Genomic DNA, 22,585 nt, shown 5'->3' on the forward strand with positions numbered 1-22,585 from the left:
AGTCAGATTCACTCTCTTCTTCTGAGTACCTTGAGAGTGTTCATTAGAACCAGGATATTATTTAGAATATGTTAATATCAGAATCTTTATTCAACTACAAATGTGTAATTCAAGAACATATGCTATAGTAGGAGTATGGAATCAGTTAACTAGATAACTCCTATTAGGAAGTAACTTTTCTCCCAGTTGTACACATATAATGACCTCATTACTATTGTGCTCTTGTGGACACATCTCCATCACTGGAGACACGATTTCAGTTTGAAATAAGTGGATCTTGTGTCAGAAACATGGATGTTGAGATACAGGACCTTGGGGACGAGGGTGTGAACTGTTCTCTGACCCCCACAGCTGGACATATTCTGCCTTGTAAGTCATTAGAAAAATAAGTAATGAAAACTTCTATTTGGTCCACTGAGTCTGCATTGATCTTACTTACCCACAGTAACAACACACCCCCTCCTTTCTCTATTTTTTGCCATATTCCTCATTTAGCAAAAATATCTGCTTATAGCAAATATTCTTAGAGTTCCTGTAGCAGAAACACAACTAAAACGGTACAAGGAAGGTTGGGGCATTAGGCATAAATCAGAAGAAGCAAACAGGATTTCCTGATGCAGATCTGGGGATTTCACCAACTCTAATTCATGGACTCATCACCTTCATAAAGAGAAAGAGGAGAAAACTTATCATTGCTTTCTGTGGCTATTTTTCGCTTCCCTTCCTCTTCACTCTCAGTTCGAGTTTCGGAAGCAATGCCACTGAATTCCATGGATGGAAAATCTCAAGGAGAAGGAAGGAGGAGGAGCCAGAGAAAAACACCTCTTGTGGGATTTCAGAAGATCCATGAGCCCCATCCAATTTTTGTTTATTCTCTAATTTATTTTAAATATATGGCTCTCGTTTCTTTTCCTGGTCAAGTTAAGCAAGAGCTAAGACAATCACAAGTTATTCCCTTTCCCTGAGTAAACAGCTTTCCCTATGGACTACATAGCCCTGCCCACCGTAGTCACTTCATATTCATTCCGAATTAGGAAAAAAATGAAGGTCACAATACACTCGCATCAAAAAAGGACAAGAGTCTAAAAGAATAATTTGGCTGGTGGGAGAGGAGCTAGATTGTGACCACCCGGCTTGCTTTGGCAGAGAGGGGAGTGTTGTTCCTCCGGGTGCCAAGTGAAGTGGGCCCCAGTCATGTGCAGGGTGTCTCTACAGCCTAACCTTTGAATGCTGCTTACGTCCTTTGTTCAGCACGGCGTTTTCTCCTCAGCCCTGCACTAAACAGTTCCAGTTCTTTGGCATCGGTGTTTCCATTTGCAAAAATTGTGTAACTCTATCTAAAGGCTGTCTTTCCAAGGCTTTGTCTTGCTGTGTGGTGAAAGGATGAAAGAAAATTCACATCAGGAAGCCAAAAAAAAAAAAAAAAAAGAAAAACCCCAAAACAAAAAAACGTTAGCATCAACAGGCTGAAGTGAAAATAGCCTTCAGGGTGAGCTTGCACGAGAGTCGATTTTACGAAACAGCACAGAACTTTTCTGTGTATTCCTAACTCCACCACAGACAGGTGTGCTCTGATCTTGTCATTGGGAGGCCCTGCTCTATGCTCCCAGATACTCAGTGGTACCAGAGAGTGGTACTGCTGAGGGCTGCGTAGAGATTATGTTGCCGTTAGCCGTTTGTAAGTCTGTTTTATAGAAAATTACCATTTTCACTATAATCCCATAGATAGATACATGTCCTTGAATCACTAGAAATCTGGACAAGAGGCCTCTCTTTTGACTTGGAAATCAGAGGCTTATCCCTGGAAGGAGTGTCGCATTCACAGACTCGATGGAAGTTATAGTTTATCACTATCCCAATACAATGTCCGGCAGTGGGGCCCTCTTGGAGAACTGGCAATTTTTATGTGCAGTAGCTTCTGTTTCGTTTTGACCACAGGTGTGTTTTCATGGAATGGATTAGTTAGGATGGGTAAGGGCTAAGCAGTAGAATGAATACTGCTAGTGATCCCTAAGTATTTGCTCTCTTTTGTGTGAGTTATTCAGATCAGCCACTTCTCCTTTCTTAATTTATTGCCTTGAAATTATTTTGTTGTTGGCATATTGCAAAGAAAGGAAAGAAGGTGTAAGTATAGAATCACTTTGTAACTCATTAAACTTGTTAAGTGGCTCCTTCAGCTCAGTGGGACGCCTGCTTCTCCTCCTGCCTGCCTCTCCCTCTGCTTGTGCGCACTGTCTCTCTCTCCTTCTCTCTCTCTCTGTGACAAATAAATAAATAAAATCTTTAAAAAATGGTAAATGAAGTGAAAAATAGAGAGCTAATACAAGCTCTTACTATCAATCAACTTCATACATCTGTACTCCTGAACGGTTTGAAGGGAAGTTAATGGAATTTAGTGATTTTGCTATGAGTCTTCTTGATAAACATGGTGCACAGAGGAGCTTCCTTTCTTATGCAGATCAAGGTGAAATTCTGATTAAATGACTCTAAAACATTCCAAATTCATTACAAAAAAAGTTTTGTTTTAGTTTTTTTTAGAAAAAATAATTTTTTTCTGACACCAAAAATCATACTATTTATTACAGAGAGCACCTAGCACAATCCATGTCCCACAGTCCTATCCCTGCAAATGTTACTTGTTTCCCTTCAGTATTCCATAGAAAAAGGATTTTTGAGCAGTGGCAATAATCCAGGAGTGATCTGAAACTATCTAGTTGGTATAACTAGAAGACAAGAAGAATAGCACTTTCTTAAAAAAGGGATGAAGAATATTTTTTATAATAAATAAAATAACTTTGTTATATAGCTACTAAGCTGCAGACATGCTGGCTTTTAAGCTCTCGTATCTATATGAATTTAGTAGACTGTAGATTTTGAAAACGGGTTCATCCCCTGGAAATTGTGCTATCAAAGCACTTCAAAAAGCTGTTCCTTACGGCTGAGATGTCAAAAACATTTATCTCTATACATTATCTTTATTAAAAAATAAAACAAGAAAATCAGATAAAAACAGAGAGGGAAACAAACTATAATAAAATCTTAAATATAGAGAACAAAATGAGGGTTGCTGGAGGGAAGGTGACTGGTGGGTGGATGGACTAAACAGGTGATGGGCATTAAGGAGGGCACTTGCTGGGATGAGCATTGAGTATTGTAGGTGGGTGATGAATCACTGCATTCTGCTCCTCAAACCAGTGCTGCACTGTATATTAACTACCTTGAAGTTAAATAAAAAAAAAGTATACTTTATATATGTAAAATATATATCCTACAAATAGATATCTCTCTATATATTAAGATATTATACTTTTGTATATAAATTTTGACATATTTTATATACTGGACTAAAAATAAAAATAACAGTGTCTGATGATCATACTGAGAATCTTTCAAGTAGTTTTAAAAACATTAGCCATGAAAGAGAGCCAGAAAATATATATTAGCTCAGACTTACTCATCAGCCTCCTTTCTTCCCTCCCTTCGTCTGTTTTCACTTCTCTTGCTGGCAGTATTGCCAGGCTAAGGCTATTTATCTATTACCAAAATTATCATTTTTAAGTCAATAGAAAATAATTTAAATCATCTAACTGAATCAACCATTTAGTTCTATATAATGAGTGAATCCAGGCCCCAATATAAAATATAAGGTTCCATAGTCAATTTAATGGGGAGAGGTGTGGTGTGAGAGAAAGAGAGAAAAAGAGAAGAAAAGAGACAGATTGAGTGCATAATGTTTTGCATTTCCTTCATAATGTTTACATTAGGTCTACTGTCTACTATCCATTTCTTGAAACTCAGTGATTATTTTATTGTTATACTTTTAAAAGAATGTATACAATCTTGAAAAAGAAAAAGTTGGAGGCATCTCAATTCTGGACAAATTATATTACAAAGCTGTAGTGATCAAGGCAATGTGGTACCGACACAAAAAGAGACATATCGATCAGTGGAACAGAATAGAAAAACCCAGAAATGGCTCCACAACATTTTGGTCAAAACCTTCCACAAACCAGAAGAGAATATCCAATGGGAAAAAGACTGTCTCTTCAACAAATGTTGTTGGGAAAACTGGACAGCCACATGTAGAAGAATGAAACTGGACCACTTTCTTTACATCATGCACAAAAATAAATTCAAAATAGAAGAAAGACCTAAATATAAGACAGGAAACCATCAAAATCCTAGAGGAGAACCCAGGGAGCAACTTCTTTGACATCAACCACAGCAGCTTCTTACTAGACACTACATCTCTGGAGGCAAGGGAAACAAAAGCAAAAATGAACTATTGGGACTTCATCAAGACAAAAATCTTCTGCACAGGGAAGGAAACAATCAGCAAAACTAAAAGACAACCTACAGAATGGGAGAAGGTATTTGCAAAGGACATATCTGATAAAGGGTTAGTACCAAGAATCTATGAAGAACTTATCAAACTCAACACCCCAAAAATAAATAATCCAGTCAAGAAATGGGCAGAAGACATGAATAAACATTTTTTCAAAGAAGACATCCAGATGGCCAACAGACACATGAAAAGATGCTCCACAACACTCGGCATCAGGGAATACAAATCAAAACCACAATGAGATACCACCTCACACCTGTCAGAGTGGCTTAAATTAACAACACAGGAAACAACAGATGTTGGCAAGGATATGGAGACAAATAAACCCTCCTGCCCTGCTAGTGAGAATGCAAACTGGTGAAGCCCCTCTGGAAAACAGTATGGAGGTTCCTCACAAAGTTAAAAATAGAACTAACTTATGACCCAAAAATTGCACTGCCAAGTATTTACCCAAAGAATGCAGAAATACTGATTTAAAGGGATACATGCACCCTGATGTTTATAACAGCATTATCAACAATAGCCAAATTGTAGAAAGTGCCCAAGTGTCCATTGACTAATGGATAAAGAAGCAGAATATTACTCATCCATAAAAAAAGAATGAGTGTTCGCTTCGGCAGCACATATACTAAAAAAAGAATGAAATCTTGCCATTTGCAACAACGTGGATGGAGCTAGAGAGTGAAATAAGTCAGTCAGAGAAAGACAAATACCATATGTGGAATTTAAGATATGAAACAGATGAACATGGGGGAAAAAAGAGAGAGAGGCAAACCATAAAACACACTTTTAACTATAGAGAACAAAGAGGGTTGATGGAGGGGAGGTGGATGGGGAGATGGGCTAAATGGGTGATGGACATTAAGGAAGGCACTTGTGATGAGCATTGGGTGTTCTATGTAAGTGATAAATCACTAAATTCTACTCCTGAAACTAACATTACACTATATTTTAAGTAAGTAGAATTTTTTAAAAACAAATACACACACACATATGAATGACTATATGAATGAACAAGGCTCTTCCTCCCAATAAGGTCATCTGGGAAGAAGTGGAGAATAGAAGTTAATAAAAAGATGCCTTGTTTCAAATCCTTAGTGTGTCCTTTACCCACAGAAATTTCTCGGAAGCTGAATGGAGTGTTTCTTTATATCAAGTTGGGAGGGAGGGCCTTACTCAAAATATCTCCTGATACTAACTTACTCTCTGGGACTCATCACAGAAAATTTTTATGAGTCTTTTTATAAAAGATAATATAGAAATTACAAATTTATGACATACCTTCAGAAATATTAACTTTGCACAGAGGGCTGGAAGGAAAAATTCATATTCCAAGAGTGGCCCAGACTGGTTAGATTATGCACCCATGTAGTTGTTGCTTCAAATAAAGGGAAAAAGAAGAAGTACTGTCTAATGGGGATGTGACGAGTTGTTAACACATGGTCCAACGGGAAGAAGCAATCCAAGGAGTATTTACTACCTCTTGGGAATTTACTGCCTCGAGAGAGTAACTCTGCATGATTTCTTTCTTTATTCTTTGTTAAGATCATGGAAATCCTTATGGAATTAAATATTAGTGCCTCTTTGTAACCTTTGATGTTTTATGGCGCACATAAACTTTTAAGCTTCTTCAAACATTTGAAAATCATCCAGAGGAAAAAAGACATCCTGGTACATGGAGGTGGTGAAATCCAACGGGTATTTAATCTTTTCTGAGTCCTTTCAAAGTCTTTGAATTAGGTATCATTTCTATTTCCCAAGGAAACTGAGTTTCAAAGGGGTTTAAAGTATTTGTGTGGTAATTGGCAAAGTCAGCCTCTGAACCCAGATCTTTGATTTCAAGGCTGGGATTATTGATTGCTCTTCAAGACCTGGATCTTTGGATGTGTTCTAAAAAAAGGCAGGAATGCGCACATATGAGCTGATTTGAGTAACTTCATTTGTTGACGCCAGCATGTTAAACACTCCATTACTGTCATTAAAGCCTTATCACCTAATTATTAGTTTTTGTTTTGTTTTTTGTTTTTTTTTTTTTTTTTTTTTTTTTTTTTTAGGGATCAGAGACATATCTAGCTAGGAAGGTCACAAGTGAAATGAGACTTGAAATAGTTCTAGAGGTGCTCATGCCTGAAATGTTACCTGCTTCTGGTACATATGACTCATCGGCATGAAAAGTTTTTAAGATTTCTTTTTCAAATGATAAGACGTAACAGTGCCAAATAGTGCTGGGGAATGATAAAGGAAGACGTGTTCAAAAATGGACAGATGTCGGGGTGCCTGGGTGGCTCAGTAGGTTAAAGCCTCTGCTTTCGGCTCAGGTCATGATCCCAGGGTCCTGGGATCGAGCCTCACATGGGGCTCTCTGCTCTGCAGGGAGCCTGCTTCCTCCTCTCTCTCTGCCTGCCTCTCTGCCTACTTGTGATCTCTGTCTGTCCAATAAATAAATAAAATCTTTTTTTAAAAAAATGGACAGATGTGGGGTGTCTGAGTGGCTTAGTCGGTTAAGAGTCCGACCCTTGATTTCAGCTCAGTTCATGATCTCAGGGGCATGACATCGAGTCCCACATTGAACGTGGACTTTGCTTAAGATTCTCTCCCTCTCCCTCTGCCCTTCCACACACCCCCTGTGCTCTCTCTTTCTCTCCTAAATACATAAATAAGATCTTTTTTTTTTTAAAGGAAAGAAGATGGACAGATGTGCCCTGTTTCTTATTTGAGTGAAAGACTGACTTCAATGAATTTTTTAAAATTCCATAGAAGAGTTTATCACTGATAGACCATAGATAATTCAGATGCTCTAAGACAGGCCCACACTTCCCATTTATGACTAAATATAACCCCTTTTCTTATTTACATGGAATCTGGAGATTTAATGTCCCAGACTCTGAGCCCAGATATTTGACAAAAAGTTTAGATAGCAATCTCAACAAGGCAGCCAGATGCAAATTTCTGCAGGTCCCTTACTATATCGCACAAGGGAGATAGGTCATAACCCAGAAATAAGCACACATGAAATTTAAGGTAGGAAATCAAGTCTCCAAATAATTGCTTATCTGGCAACACAATGCAATAGAAAGTTGCCGGTGGGGGTTGGGAGCGGAGGAGAAAAAGAAACCCTTTGTCTGTTGCTGGTTGGGCCACAAATTGGAGCTAAATTTCTGGCAAGTTATTTAACTTCTCTGAATCCATTTCTGCATGGATACAATGAGATCATTGAATTACACCCATTCCAGCCTTAACGTGATGAGTTGGCATTTATCCCTTTCTTTGGTAGCCTTCCTCGGAAGTGTGACAGGACACACAAGAAGTGATGTATGCTGTCTTCGTGATCACATTTGTAAATTGATTGGGATCTTTTAAGAACTTGAGGAGAATCTTCTAACGCCTTTTCTTGCTCCTTTCTAGGATTATCTGGGAGCTTGCATTGTCCTCACGGCATCCATTGCCTCCATCAGCGGCTCTTCCAATTCTGGATTGGTGGGTTTGGGTCTTCTGTATGCACTGACGGTAGGTATGGACGAAAACACCTCTTTTCCTATAGTGTTGGAGGTACTTTCTCTAGCTATTATCAACTCCTATTCATGGACATAAGAGGAGCAGATTGAAATTCGTAACAAAATGACATCTTGCAAATAATGGAGATTGGGGCCTAAACCCAGCATTTTAGGACACTGTGGATTCAGTTCAGATACTGCAAACTGGTTTTTAGAAACTCCTCAAAAACTATGGTGAGAGCACTCCCAAGGCTATTTGACAGCCTTGTCTTAAGTTGTTCACAGCCTATTTGGGGACACTAAAATGAATATGAATATAAATGAGATAAGTGCAAACAGAGGTACATGCAACTTGTGCAGGGAAATCAGAGGACAGTTTATGAATCATTGACATGTGAGGACCCTTGAAGAAGAGTGGACATCTCCTTTGCCTGCTTTATCCCAGAACACCCTCCTTGGTGTTATGAATTGTACTACATAAGGTACACTAACTGTCCAAATCGTCCTATCCTAAAATATCCAGTGATTACAAAGATCATTACTTTATTTTAAATGTGTTAACTTCTTTTTGTCACCTGACACAGATAACCAATTATTTGAACTGGGTTGTGAGGAACTTGGCTGACCTGGAGGTCCAGATGGGGGCAGTGAAGAAAGTGAACAGTTTCTTGACTATGGAATCTGAGAACTATGAAGGCACTATGGGTATTGTTCTGAATATTATTTTGTTTCACTCAAATATTTATTTTATACCACTATTAGTTGTATGTCAGACACATTGTCATTTTTGCTTTTGTTCTCCACTTTAATATCCAGAGAATCCCTTCTCATCGTGACCTTGCTTTATGAGGTACACCTGAAATGATATAACTATTTAGGCTTGAAAAGTTTGGGATACAACCGACTCCAAATATACATTATGTAGTAATAGTTAAAGAGAATTATAAAGAATATTTGGACTTTATTACATTCGTTACCAACTTACACTATGAGCTGTTATGTTCTCTTTCTCAAGATCCTATTAACCTAGATGTCAAGAAACTTGGATCTTAGTCACTGAGATTCTCAGCTTTGCTAAAATAAAATTGGCAGGGAATTCAATACTGAAGATAGAATGATCTTTCTTAAATTCAAATTTCATGCTTAAAATGCATTCTTCTGGGCGCCTGGGTGGCTAAGTGGGTTAAAGCCTCTGCCTTCAGCTCAGGTCATGATCTCAGGGTCCTGGGATCGAGCCCGCTTTTGGGCTCTCTGCTCTCTCTGCCTGTCTCTCTGTCTACTTGTGACTTCTCTCTCTGTCAAATAAATAAATAAAATATTTAAAATGCATTCTTCTGCCTAAATCCTTCTATAGCTATCTGGGTCTTCAAGGACAAAATCCAGATAAGTTAGCTAAGACCACTAGCCTCTTCATCAGTTCGTTGCCCACCTATCTGGTCTCATCTCTCATCACCTATCCAACATGCTGTGGTTTCTTTTTATCTTTGTTCTCTCTTTGTTCTCTCTATCTTTGTATCTCATATATTTGAAACAAATCTCCCCATCCCTAGTCCTTTAAGACTCATCGCAGTCACCATCTTCTCTTGAAGTCCTCCTGGAACTCTCAGGTTATACTGTCTGTGCTCCCGGCGCGCCTTGGGCTGGACTCCATCATGTGACTGCACGCAGTACTGTAGATCCTGATGCTTTCCCAGGATGTAGGGCACCTTGAGGCATGACTTTCATCTCCATGTTCCCAAGACCTTGCACAACACCTCTGACATTTTTAGGCACTTGGCTGTTTGATGACTGACGGACTGAACACATGAATCAACTCGCAGATGAAGTATCTTCAGTAGAATCAAGTGGTAGAATGCAGAAAAGACATGATAGTTCATGCTTCAAAAAGAAACACGCACAAAAAACTATTTTGAAAGTTCTCAATCTATAGGCCTTTGTTCTGAATGTAATTTCAGTTTTAAAAGGATACAGAATTTGGCTCAGAATGACGTTAAATTTATTTAAAAAACGATATGTTGGGGCGCCTGGGTGGCTCAGTGGGTTAAAGCCTCTGCCTTCGGCTCAGGTCATGATCTCAGGGTCCTGGAATCAAGCCCCACGTCAGGCTCTCTGCTTGGCAGGGAGCCTGCTTCCCTTCCTCTCTCTCTGCCTGCCTCTCTGCCTACTTGTGATCTCTGTCTGTCAAATAAATAAATAAAATCTTTAAAAAAAATAAAAAAATAAAAAAGGATATGTTTGCATGTAAAATTTATATAAGTATGTATATGTTTCCTCCTGTCTCTCTCTTTCCCTCCTTCTCCCTCCTTGTCCCTCCGGCCCCTTGTCTCCTTCTCTCCCTCTCCCTCTGATTTCCCCTACCCCACCCTCACCCCCCAGACCCCTCTCAAGTTCCAGAACATTGGCCACAGGAAGGAGAGATCAAGATTCATGACTTGTGTGTGAGATATGAAAATAATCTGAAACCTGTTCTTAAGCACGTCAAAGCTTACATCAAACCCGGGCAAAAGGTATGGAATTCACTGCCATTTGTTTTGTAGAGATCAGAGGATCTGATCTCTAGCTAAGCTCTTAGACATCCAGCCAAGTACATCCTCACTGGGCTCACATTAAGACTCCCTACAATTTACAGGTCAAATTATCTACATGAAAGAGAAAAGAGAGAGAATCAGGATAAAATGCACGTTCTTTAAATTGTATTGCCGTTCATTAGTCTCCCATGAAGATGAGGAAAATCACCAATACGTGTGTTTTTCCAAATTTCTGGCTTCTGGATCACAGCCATATCAGACATCCCCTTGAGAACTTTTGCATTTGTACTAGCTTTAGTCCCAAAATGATTCATTTTAGCTACTTTAAAAAGAGGAAGTGTGCAGGAAAAAATTGGAGTCTATCTACTTTTTGTTATAAAATCATCACTTCTAAGATAAAATTGAATACTTACTTATTAGGCCAACAAGATACTAAGTGCAAAAATTAAGCCACGAAGGAAAAACACCACAGCCACATACAAATAAAAAGAGTTAGAATGAAATCATTGAAGATTTGGTGAGGATTCTGTGTTTTTATCTTAATAATGATACATAAAGGAGACCTAAGAAAAGAATGATAATTTATTACAACTATTTAAATAGAGGTACATTTTCCCCATGGCATCTTGTTGAAATTAAAAATATTTTTTGCCCATCTTCTGTTTTTGTTTGTTTTTTGTTTTTTTTTTCTGAGTCCTTTTTTCTCTGAGTGACACTTACTAAATTTTTAGGTGGGCATCTGCGGTCGCACTGGCAGTGGAAAGTCATCATTATCACTGGCTTTCTTCAGAATGGTGGATATATTTGATGGTAAGTTACTAACTAAATGTTCTCATTGGCTATGTGGTGCTTTTCCTTAAAAAAAAAAAAAGTGAGACTTCAACTTACCTAATCTTGCAGAAATAAAGAGCAAAGATTTATGAGGACTTTGCATCCTGCAACCCATGGTTTGAGGCAGGTGTCCCAGATCAACAGTCTAGAAGTAAAGAATGAACACAGAATTGTTAATAAAATTATTGGCTCTAAACTTGGCTCCAGAGATTGTGGTTAAAGAATTCTAATAAACTGATAAAATGAAAACAAAGCCACCCATTTTGAACAGCCGTAGATGTAGGTGGCATTTCAAGAGGAAGGGAGAGAAAGGAAGACTGTCTTGCTTTGCTCAAACTAAAAACACACCCATTTCCATCAAAGGAAAAAAATGCAAGGAGATAAATAATCTGCACTATTAATTTTGGTGCATGACTCTTACCTTCATAACAACGTTTAATGATGCGGAACATTTTGTGGGGTGGCAACCTGCTAAGGGCCAAGCACATGTTGACAATATAAAAAAATATTTATTCATCTACAGAATTATTAATAACATGATACATGGAAATAATTTAATCTTTGCTTTAGAAAAAAATGTCACATTATTTAGTCTATCAAGTGGCCTATAAATAGCCGAGCCTGTAAACCATCTTGAATAGAAGGGGATCCAGCAGTGTGCTTGGTCATCAGCTCAAGGAAGTGCTTCCTATTATTATCTGAAATGATTGCGATGAGGATTATAGTACTTCACATTTTTATTGTACGCGACATAGATTATTGTAATCTATGCAACAGCTCTGTGAGGTGGAGAGGTCAGTTTATGAACAGAGATGAACTACAGGAATTGCAATCTCCTTGGGGTTTGGATTCAGGAGCAGAGTAGGTAGGGATCAGCCACTGGGTTAGCAGGTTGCTCTTCATGGCTAGTAATAATAAATAAAACACAGATATTTTAAGGACTTTCAGTGGATTTGCCCTGTAAGCCAGTTCCATGATCCAAAGACAATTGATTGACACTTTTCATTCAAACAAACAAACCAACCAACCTGTCATTGTAACTGAACATATTAGATTACCCTGTTCTTTATGAATCCAGAAACATGCTTCCAGGCCCCATGTGGGCTATCAATGACTGAGTTTCTTCTTTAGCATTAGGCTATTAAGATTTTAATAGATAATGTGTTATTCCTGAAAGAAAGTTTAGCTGATCACTTTGTCTCTTCTTGAATCTAAATCTAGCTGGAAAAGGGGCTCTTTGTCTGGCCTGCATTCTTTGTCCGGCCTGCTCATTTCATATGGCAGTTCTGTCTTTGCACAAAATGATGTGATAAAATAATCTAACAATTTGAGGAAAAGATATCAAGATGGCACAAGTCTCTAATAAATCTAAATACAGTATGGAGAAATTAATTAAAATTTGATATCTGGGTGCCTGGGTGACTCAGTTTGTTAAGCCACTGCCTTTGGCTCAGGTCATGATCCCAGAGTCCTGGGATCGAGTCCTGCATCAGGCTCCCAGCTCTGTGGGGAGTCTGCTTCTCCCTCTCACCTTCTCCCCTCTCATGCTCTTTCTCTGTCTGTCTCTTTCTCTCAAATAAATAAATAAAATCTTTTAAAAAATAAACAAAATTTGATATCTATGTCATAGAATTTTCTTTAAAAAATTTATTTATTTATTTATTTAACAGAGAGAGAGACAGAGAGAGACAGAGAGATCACAAGTAGGCAGAGAGAAAGGCAGAGAGAGAGGGGGAAGCAGGTGCCCCGCAGAGAGCAGAGAGCCCTATGTGGGGCTCAATCCCAGGACCCTGACACCATGACCTGAGCCAAAGGCAGAGGCTTAACCCACTGAGCCACCCAGGTGACCCTGTCATAGAATTTTCTTATTTGCAATGCATTGTCCTGTTCAATCAATAAAAGAGTGAATAATTTAGACAAAAATCACTGTCTTCAAGGAGTTTATATTCTAGTTGGAAGAGAGAGAAAGACAATAAAAAAAAATAAATGAATGTATATAGAATACATTGTGAAGGAAAATAAAACAGGGAACAAGGATAACTATTGGAAGGAAGAAGTCCCATTAAGGAGAAAAAGTACTTTTGGTTTGTAGGAATCATGGAAACTGAATAAAAATTGAGAATCACTTTAAGAGAAAATACTTAAGAAAGAGAACATATCACCAAAATGTATATTTTTCATAGAAATGCATAATGATGTTTCTAATACTTAAATGGAAAGCTTTATCTTCTGAGTTTCAACCCCGAACTAGAAAGTACTTTCAATTTGTAAACAAATATTATTTTACTTTTGATTTTACTACAAGCCTGCATTTTTTTGTTTCTGTTTAACAGGAAAGATTGTCATTGATGGGATAGACATTTCGAAACTACCACTGCACACACTACGTTCTAGACTTTCGATCATTTTGCAGGATCCAATACTATTCAGTGGTTCTATTAGGTAGGTGATATATTCAACAGAAACCTGAATGTCTCAGGGTTTAACTTTTGGCTCATAGGAGCATTTTACCTTGAACTGTTTTTCAGGTAGGTGTGAATGACATTATCAGGATGACACGATCAAATATTCTGGCTGTTTGGTTTGGGAAACCAAACAGCCAGAGTTTTTAGAGTTGCTAAATTTAGAGTTGCTTAATTTAGAGTTGCTAAATTAACCTATAGAAGCCAGTCCTTTATGTTTTTCCAGGAGCTCTGCTCTTTCAATTTGACTCCACAAGTCACTTTTTCCTCTGTCCTTGGGGCAGTGATTCTTGGCAGACATTTCCAAGGTGTTCTACCCTACAGATATCCTGCCTATTACTTATGCATCTGGCTTGGGTTTAGCAGATATTGAGTTTGGTTAATCCCTTGATTCCCCCATCCCTCATAATTTTTCTTTCAGCCAAAATTGCTTTTAAGAAGCTGCTGCAATCTTCTCCATGCCTGGTTTATGGTTTCCTACAGTTTAAAAAAAAAAAAAAAAGGTATCTACTATCTGCTAAGTGCTTTAAATACTTGTCTCATTAAATCCTCAAAGCACTGCTCTAGTGTTATTACCCTCATTTTATGGATGAGAATTTTGAACCTCAGAGAAGCTTTAACTTGTTCAAGTTCACACACTTAGTAAGTGGTAGAACGGCAATTCCAAGTAAAGTTTGTCTGACTCCAAAGTCCACCGTGGCATTACCCACCAGGTCATGTCGCTCCTTGTCCTTTGTTCTCTCTTGCTCCCCTCCTCTACCTTAATTACAAATAAGTATTGCCACCTCTTTTTGTCTTGAAGAGAAAATGGACGTAAGAGTATTCAATATTCAGCTGTAAAAGTTAAAAGTTGGGGATGTATCCAGTTAGTTAGCAATGCTGTAGTGAATTGATGTGTCTGGATAGATTTATTATGAATACTACCATTCTGGTTGGTGCAGCACGGACCCTCTAAGATAGCATTGCATGTTCTCATATAATCATCGGTTCTGTAAAAACGCCTTGCTAGACACTACTCAAGTTACATTAAATAGAGTATGAAAGTGGATAGATCCACATAATGAATTTTATCATGTCATATACAACATATAAATTTATTAATTGTATCTTCAGAAAACATTTTTCATAACAAATGGTCATCATTCACTTATTCATCCCACATGAATTGAATGCCTGCTCTATCCTGAGCACTGGTCTAGGTACTAAGGATATAGCAATAACCAAAACAAATGGGACTTATATTTTAAGGAAAGAACAGCCATAAGCAAACATATGTAAAAATGCCTCTATTTTTATTTATTCACTAAATAACTTATTTTTTCCCCTACAGATTTAATTTAGATCCAGAGTGTAAATGCACAGACGACAGACTCTGGGAAGCTCTAGAAATTGCTCAGCTGAAGAATATGGTCAAATCCCTACCAGGAGGTCTAGGTATATTTTCTAGAGAATACATTCATTTTTACATATGCAATTAATTTTACTTATCTCTATCTATAATTTTTGCTAGAATCACATAATTCATGTTAAGTCCCGTTATATTTAAAATAATGTCCAACATTCATTAGGGCACTTCAAAATCTAATATTTTTTCATAGGATGCCAGAGGATGAAACCGATAACAAATTCTGTTCTATCTGAACACTCCAGAATATTCCAGTTAATACATTTAACTCTTCAGTCTTTTCACTTTAGTGGTACAGGTCATTTTAACTTATTTTGTTTTATTTTACTTTTTTGGAGAGAGAGGGTGCAAGAGCATGAACAGAGGAGGAAGGGCAGGGGGAGACAGATACTCTCAAACAGGCTCAGTCCACAGCCCTGAGATCATGATCTGAACCCAAATCAAGAATGGGACGCTTAGTGGACTGAGCCACCCAGGTTCCCCAGTGGTGCAGGACATTTGAATCAGAATATTTCCCTGTGGTCATTGTCATGTGATTGACATGACCCCTGACCCACAGTAAATGGGGTAGAGGATTGAAGAGGCTACTAAGTTCAGAGTACTCCGTACCATGCAGGAGCAGGCAGTTTCTCCATATTGGCAGCTGTTTTCTTTGTTGCCAGGAGGGACTACTGCTTGTATTTATGTGGCATAATTTTGTGAAGATGGTACATACTTTGTACTTTCTATACTTTCTATACTTTACTTTCTATACTTTTGACAGTACTGTCTATACTTTTCTATACTTTCTATACTTTGACAGTACTTTTCTATACTTTGTGTTGGTTCAAGCCACCCATGTAAGGGATAAAACATGTATTCAAACAATCAGTGATCCAAATTTAGTCCCAGAGGTAGACAATTTCTGGCAAATAACTGATGATAGAATAAAACAACAAGGAAGAAACATAATTAACAAAACACCAGACAGGCACCTGGGTGGCTCAGTTGGTTAAGCATCTGCCTTCAGCTCAGATCATGATCCCAGGGTCTTGGGATCGAGCCCCACATCCGGCTCCCTGCTTAGTGAGGACCCTGCTTCTCCCTCTCTCTCTGCTTGTGCTCCCATGCTTGTGCTCTCTCCCTCTCTCCCTCACTCGCTCTCACTCTGTCTCAAATAAACAAATAAAATCTTAAAAACAAAACAAAACCAGAAAGTGCACCATGTAATCTTTAATTCATAAAAATGGTGACTATATGTAATTTGGGACTTTTGCTTCCTTGAAATCTAAACTTATTTAAGAAAGCAGTCAGAAAGTAAGAGTTGGTTGAAATTTTGATTTTAATATATAACATGTAGTTGCAATCTTGTTTTGTTTTGGCATCTGAAAAAAAAAAAATCAGCCCACAAAATACACCGTGATTATTTGGGAAGGAGGACCTACTCAAAAACAATACTTTTTATGATTTTAATTAAGTCCCAAGGGAAAGGCATCCCACAAACAGAAATTCAGATAGCATTTCTTTAAATATAGTTTAATCAACTTGCTGGTGTTAGGTTGTGGGAGCAATTCCAGGGATCTGGATGAACTTTCCCATTGTAATTTTGAGGTATTGCATGGTGAGCCAAGCAAGTCTACTTGAGAAGTTGATAATGCATATAGACCCTTCTCCCGTGGTATTTAGACACACCTTTAGTAGTTGGGAATATAGGCAATTATGACTCTGTAGTCCTCTTCACTCACATGAAAGATGTATGCACCTATTCTGAATCATGGGCACAGAGTTCAAGCGTTATGGTATAGTGTAAATAATAGAAGATTGTATTTACACTATGTAATTGAATGTTGTTTATGTTCATTTTTTTCATAAAGATTACATCAATTGTTTGATAAAGATCTGGTTCAGACCATTTCTGGTGAAGAACATCCATCATCTCTCGCACCCTCCTTATTTATTATGTAAACTTAAAAATTTAGAGAATAAAGGCATAGCACCCAAGGACGAAAAATTCCAAGAATTTGATGCAATGAGAAAATATAAAATAGAAATTTATGACTCTACTAGGAAGTGTTAAAGAGGTATTTTGAAAACAGAATTTATCTTAAACTGACAATAAGACAGCTTACAAAATGTGGACGGAAACCAAAAAAGAAAAAGAAAACGATAGTGAGGATCTAACATTCATTTATCCATCCAATAATGTTTTATTCAGCTGCTGTGTCAGATACCAAGTGCTGAAGATACATTGACAAACAAAAACTTACCCAGTCCTTAACCATATGGAACTGACAGTCCAGTGGGATGGTATAATGAAAAAAGAAATGGACACTGGGGTCAAGAATGTTCTGTTTCTTTTTTTTTTTTTTCCTTCTTTCTCTCTCTTTTTTAAAGATTTTATTTATTTATTTGACAGAGAGAGAGAGATCAACAAGTAAGCAAAAAGGCGGGGTGGGGGGAGCAGGCTCCCTGCTGAGCAGAGAACCCAATGCGGGGCTCGATCCCAGGACTCTGAGATCATGACCCAAGCCGAAGGCAGAGGCTTAACCCACTGAGCCACCCAGGTGCCCCAAGAATGTTCTGTTACTTATTGAGTTCTACTGTAAATTACCTGTGTGATCATGGCCAAGCCACTTCATTTCTCTGGGCCTCAGATAATTATATTAAATAGTGTCCTTAGATAATTATATTAAATAATTAAAAATCTCTCAGGTCTTCCAGTCTTCAAAATACTTACCAGTATTTTATATCCTGCTATAAGGATATAAAGATATTCACCACCTTTTGCCAAAAATAGGATGGCCCAGGATCATCTTCATTTTCCTGAAGTAAAATTCCTTTCACCTTTCCAGTATGAAATCTTCGCAGCAGTACAGTAAGATCCCCCATTCTCTTGTAGGACATTCCTATTTTTCCGTCCTTTGCTCAAGGATAATGTTAACATTTGAGTGAAATCTTCGCTTCTCTCTCTGATGTAGATGCAGTTGTCACTGAAGGTGGGGAGAACTTCAGCGTTGGACAGAGACAGCTGTTCTGCCTTGCTCGGGCCTTTGTCCGCAAGAGCAGCATTCTCATCATGGATGAAGCTACGGCTTCCATTGACATGGCCACGGTGAGTGCATTAAAGAGCTGGGGAACTGCACATCAAAATTACAACTCAATTTTTCCTGATTGGATTCGAAGTCCTTAGTGCTATTGTTTTCAGTGTCTTCTCATTCATCTCGTTAATTAACTGATGATAGCACATTGAGAATTACAATAAATGAGACATGACAGTCTACTGCCAGTAAACATAAAATAAATTGGCTATCACTTTTTGATAAATTCTTAAGGCAGTAAAATTCCAGTGCTCAGTTGACTTGAGTACTATACTGTATTCAAGCATTCAAGTCTTACGCCATGGAAGTTATAAAATGAAGTATGCAGGGCACCTGGGTGGCTCAGTGGGTTAAGCCTCTGCCTTCGGCTCAGGTCATGATCCCAGGGTCCTGGGATCGAGCCCCGCATCGGGCTCTTTGCTCAGCAGGGAGCCTGCTTCCCTCTCTCTCTCTCTCTCTGCCTGCCTCTCTGCATACTTGTGATCTCTCTCTGTCAAATAAATAAATAAAATTAAAAATAAAAGAAGTATGCAAATCTTTATTTAATAGAAATTGCTAACAAAAATCAAACATTATTTTCTAAAGCAATTTGAAGAAGGATTCACTAGAATTAATAATGATCTTCTCAATGGGTTCATGGTAACAAGCCAGAACTTTGCCTTTGAAAAAATTATTTAAAACTGTTAAATACACCAAGAAGGATCTGTCTAGAAGGCTGTGACTGAGTGGAGAAAATGTCACATTAAACCACAAACTGTATGCACTAGCAATTAATGTTGTTCTTATACAAGTTAACTTGATATTAAAAGTTTGGCATCAGGAAGGACAAAAATAGAAACATCCACAAACATGATATTCTCTTGCTGCACACTCTAGATTGGATAAAAAAAATCCAAAAAAGTGAAAATTTCAGGATTATTAATAGCCAATTATATATGGGGATGCTAATTTGACATCATTTCTTTCTCCTAAGACTAATCAGTTATACAATGTTATATATCCTTCTCAAAGTTCATGGAATTTAAAGTAATAAAATAATTTCTAATTAAGCCAATTCACTAAAAAAGCATAACTACGTCAGAATTAGTATTAATTGCTAAGGATTTACAATATTGGGGGTTATTATAATATAGCCTCAGTGGAGATGAGAAAGGAAGCGAGAATGAATTGGCAATAAACCACTTGACAGGAAGGAAGTCTTTACATTAAGACTTAGGAATCAAGTTTTCCTCTGAGAGAGAGAGAGAGAGAGAGCGTGAGTCTTTATCCAGAACACCTTTCAAAATGTAACGGTAACAATAGTTTGTGAAGGAGGTAAAAATGGTTTTTGCCTGGATGGTTCTTTTATGAGTCAAAATCCAAATTTAGGGCATGTGTTTTATTTCTTCCCTTTTCTGACCCAAAGGTTAACGCCATTTTAGCGTTTTATTAGTTTAGAATACATACTGTTTGTGGCATACTTTAAGTGAGCATTTCGATGATCATTTAATTTCATTTTCCCCTTTCAGTTCCCTGGTAACAAATATATCAGTCATTCTGGGTTGATCACTAAGTTTTATTTGCCTTTTGAAGACCCATATCGAGCCCAAGAGAAGCTTGCTGTGGGGACTGCTCCCTGTCGCACCTTCCAGAGAAGACAGGAGCTAGGAGTTCTCAGAAGGGATGGGAACTGGGCGGGGAGAGGGAGGAGGCAGGGGTGCGGTCTTTGCTCTCAGGGACAAAATAGTATGGTGAGAAAAAGGGGTCCAGAGAAAATTCAGACTTTATTTATTTATTTTTTGGCAGGAAAACATTTTGCAGAAAGTGGTAATGACGGCTTTTGCAGACCGCACCGTTGTTACAATAGCTGTAAGTATTGGACTTACTTCTCTTTGGTTTTTGTCCTGAGATTCAATAATCTTTATTCTGGGGCAATTCAAGTATACATATGTTGAATTATGTATTTCTCTGCCAATGCTTCTGCATCTGTGCAAAAGAAAAAAACAAAACAATAGCAATAAAACCAGCTATGCTCTGAAAGACTTTATACTGTTTTTTTTTTTCCCCAAACTGTTCTACCTAGCTTCCCTGATTTACATTGATAGGATATCCTAAATCGAAGTATTCCAGCAGGAATGCCTGTGGGTTTTTTTTTCCCCCACCAGATTTAGTTGGTAATTCATATGGGATAATTCTCTTTTCAATAATGGAATCATCTGATGAGCTGTTTCAGAAGCAAAATTCTTCAACATGACTACCAATTCTGCTACCGCTTACGCTCAATTTCTGTTCCTATTCACCTAAATGTTTAAAAAAATGACATCACAGCTGAGGCAGATACATTCTCTGAGCACCAATCCAACTGAAGAATTGCCCAAACCTTTGTATTTGTAATCGCTTACTTAGAGTAGGCCGTGGCTTCTTCTTCTCTTTGCAGATGGATGGATTCTTGCTTACATTCGGGCTTAATGTTTAACAAGAACTTTTTTAAATGAATCACCTGGACATTTTCCCTCTTGCTGATTCTTGTCTTTCCATTTCTCTTTTCTCTCCAGCACCGTGTCTCTTCTATTCTGGATGCAGGTCTTGTTTTAGTCTTCTCTGAGGGTATTTTAGTGGAGTGTGATACTGTTCCAAACTTGCTCGCCCACAAGAATGGCCTCTTTTCCACTTTGGTGATGACCAACAAGTAGACCGTCATCAGCTACTCTGCCAACTGTCCCACTCTCTGGTAGTTATCTTAGGGACACCCTCTCAGCCAGGCAGAGCTAATGCAATGACTAAAGGGGGTGGTGGGGTGAGGGAGCGACATACAGGGTATTCTCACATAAATCAGCTCAACCAGTTGCTTCAGTTACGTTCAATATGGAATGAGACGCATGCATAACTTTCTTATATGTATAGGCAAGAGACAGGATTTACCAAAACCCAAGAACCAGATTTACCTCTGTTAAGACAGAGGACCTTAAGAAGACCACTTCACTCTTCTTTGGGGCATATGTTGTACGTGTCCTTAAAAATACTGTATCTGCTCTTTACCTGTCCTGGAAATTGCATTTTTTCAATTTACAGAATTATTTAGGTTTAACTGTTGAATACTGGAACCCATGCATGGAGTGCTTGCTTATGCTTCCATTTTTGTGAATGATGCATGGAGAAAGAGCACCCTTAGAAGTGCAACTTTTTTAAAGTGGCAGGAAATGATTCCCATCAGGGCCCACCTTCTGTACACTGGGCCTGAGTAAAGAAAAAGCCACTTTTCTCCCACTTTCCCAAAGAACTCTGCTCTGGAGGGATTATTACCAGATTAAGTCATTCATCCTAGACTGTGAATGATTTAGTGGGTGAGAAAATTGGCTAACTTGAAACAACAGTTCTCTAATATTTTCAAGAATTTTCTCACTGGAAAAGGTAGGGAGGTATTTGGGGGAGAGGAGGAAGAACGAACAGGTAAAGTGGGAGAGAAGAAGACCTTTGTCTACTGAAAAGACTAGTTTTCTCTCTACTCAAAAGACTAGTTTTCTGTCTTCTGCATGAAGCATGGTATTGTTGTGTGGCCCCATTTAGTTTATACCTGGAAGATTGCTTGAGCATAATTTGTATTTTTAACCAAAAAATTATGTTCTCTTTCTTGTCCGCCTGCATTCACTAGACACTCTTCCATAGACCTCTGTATCTTTCACTCATTTTTCATTTCAAGACCACTGATGTGGGGGTGACCACTAGGATACTTCCCCACGGGAAAACAGAAAGCTGTGGGTAGGATGAATTACCAGGCTCTTAACAGAGAGAGAGCACCAGCAGCCTGTGGTAGAACCCTTGTAGAAGGATTCTCAGCTCTGTTAAACAGTAACTGTTCTTTCTTCCCTGCTAAAAGTTATTTTGTTAATTTTGTTAACTACAACTGAAAATTGTGAAAGAACTTCAAGAGAACTTTCTCTGGCTTCTTAAAGGAAGTCTTATTAGTGCACCAAAACAGTGCATGGCATTTATTTATGAAAGTGATTTTTCTACTTCACCCTTGATTAGATTAATTTCTCTAGAGTATTTTGAAAATTGCATCAATGCCTTTATAATTGACACTACACTTTCTAAAGAAAAAAATAATTTGGATTAATGGAATAAGTATCACATATATTCCTTTCTATTGGCCATGTTTTTATTTTTCTTTTCTTTCTTTTTTTTTTTTTTTTTAGATTTTATTTATTTATTTGACAGAGAGAGACACAGAGAGAGAAGGAGCATAGGCAGGGGAGTGGGAGAGGGAGAAGCAGACTACCCACCGAGCAGGGAGCCTGATGCGGGGCTCGATCCCAGGAGGCTGGGATCATGACCCAAGCCCAAGGCAGATGCTTAGTGACTGAGCCACCCAGGCGCCCCTTTATTTTTATTTCTTAAATAAACATTATTTTAGTATAATAAGGCAATGTTTATAACATTCTATTTAGGGATTTAGAGGCCAGA

General features: G+C 38.1%; 1 protein-coding gene across 1 annotated transcript in view; it reads left to right on the forward strand.

The window, feature by feature from the left end:
• ABCC9 (ATP binding cassette subfamily C member 9) overlaps nucleotides 1-22,585 on the forward strand; it is a gene marked incomplete at its 5' end in the record, with an annotated part of 78,078 nt that overhangs the window by 50,627 nt on the left and 4,866 nt on the right. The window contains 8 exons of the mRNA XM_080810240.1: nucleotides 7,751-7,852; nucleotides 8,424-8,544; nucleotides 10,216-10,346; nucleotides 11,099-11,177; nucleotides 13,532-13,640; nucleotides 14,991-15,094; nucleotides 18,023-18,156; nucleotides 19,928-19,990. Of these exons, the coding sequence (XP_080666366.1) occupies nucleotides 7,751-7,852; nucleotides 8,424-8,544; nucleotides 10,216-10,346; nucleotides 11,099-11,177; nucleotides 13,532-13,640; nucleotides 14,991-15,094; nucleotides 18,023-18,156; nucleotides 19,928-19,990 (843 nt within the window). The remainder of the gene's footprint in view (nucleotides 1-7,750; nucleotides 7,853-8,423; nucleotides 8,545-10,215; nucleotides 10,347-11,098; nucleotides 11,178-13,531; nucleotides 13,641-14,990; nucleotides 15,095-18,022; nucleotides 18,157-19,927; nucleotides 19,991-22,585) is intronic.

Source organism: Martes martes, assembly GCF_963455335.1.
Source record: "Martes martes genome assembly, chromosome: 8".
NCBI classification, from domain to species: domain Eukaryota; kingdom Metazoa; phylum Chordata; class Mammalia; order Carnivora; family Mustelidae; genus Martes; species Martes martes.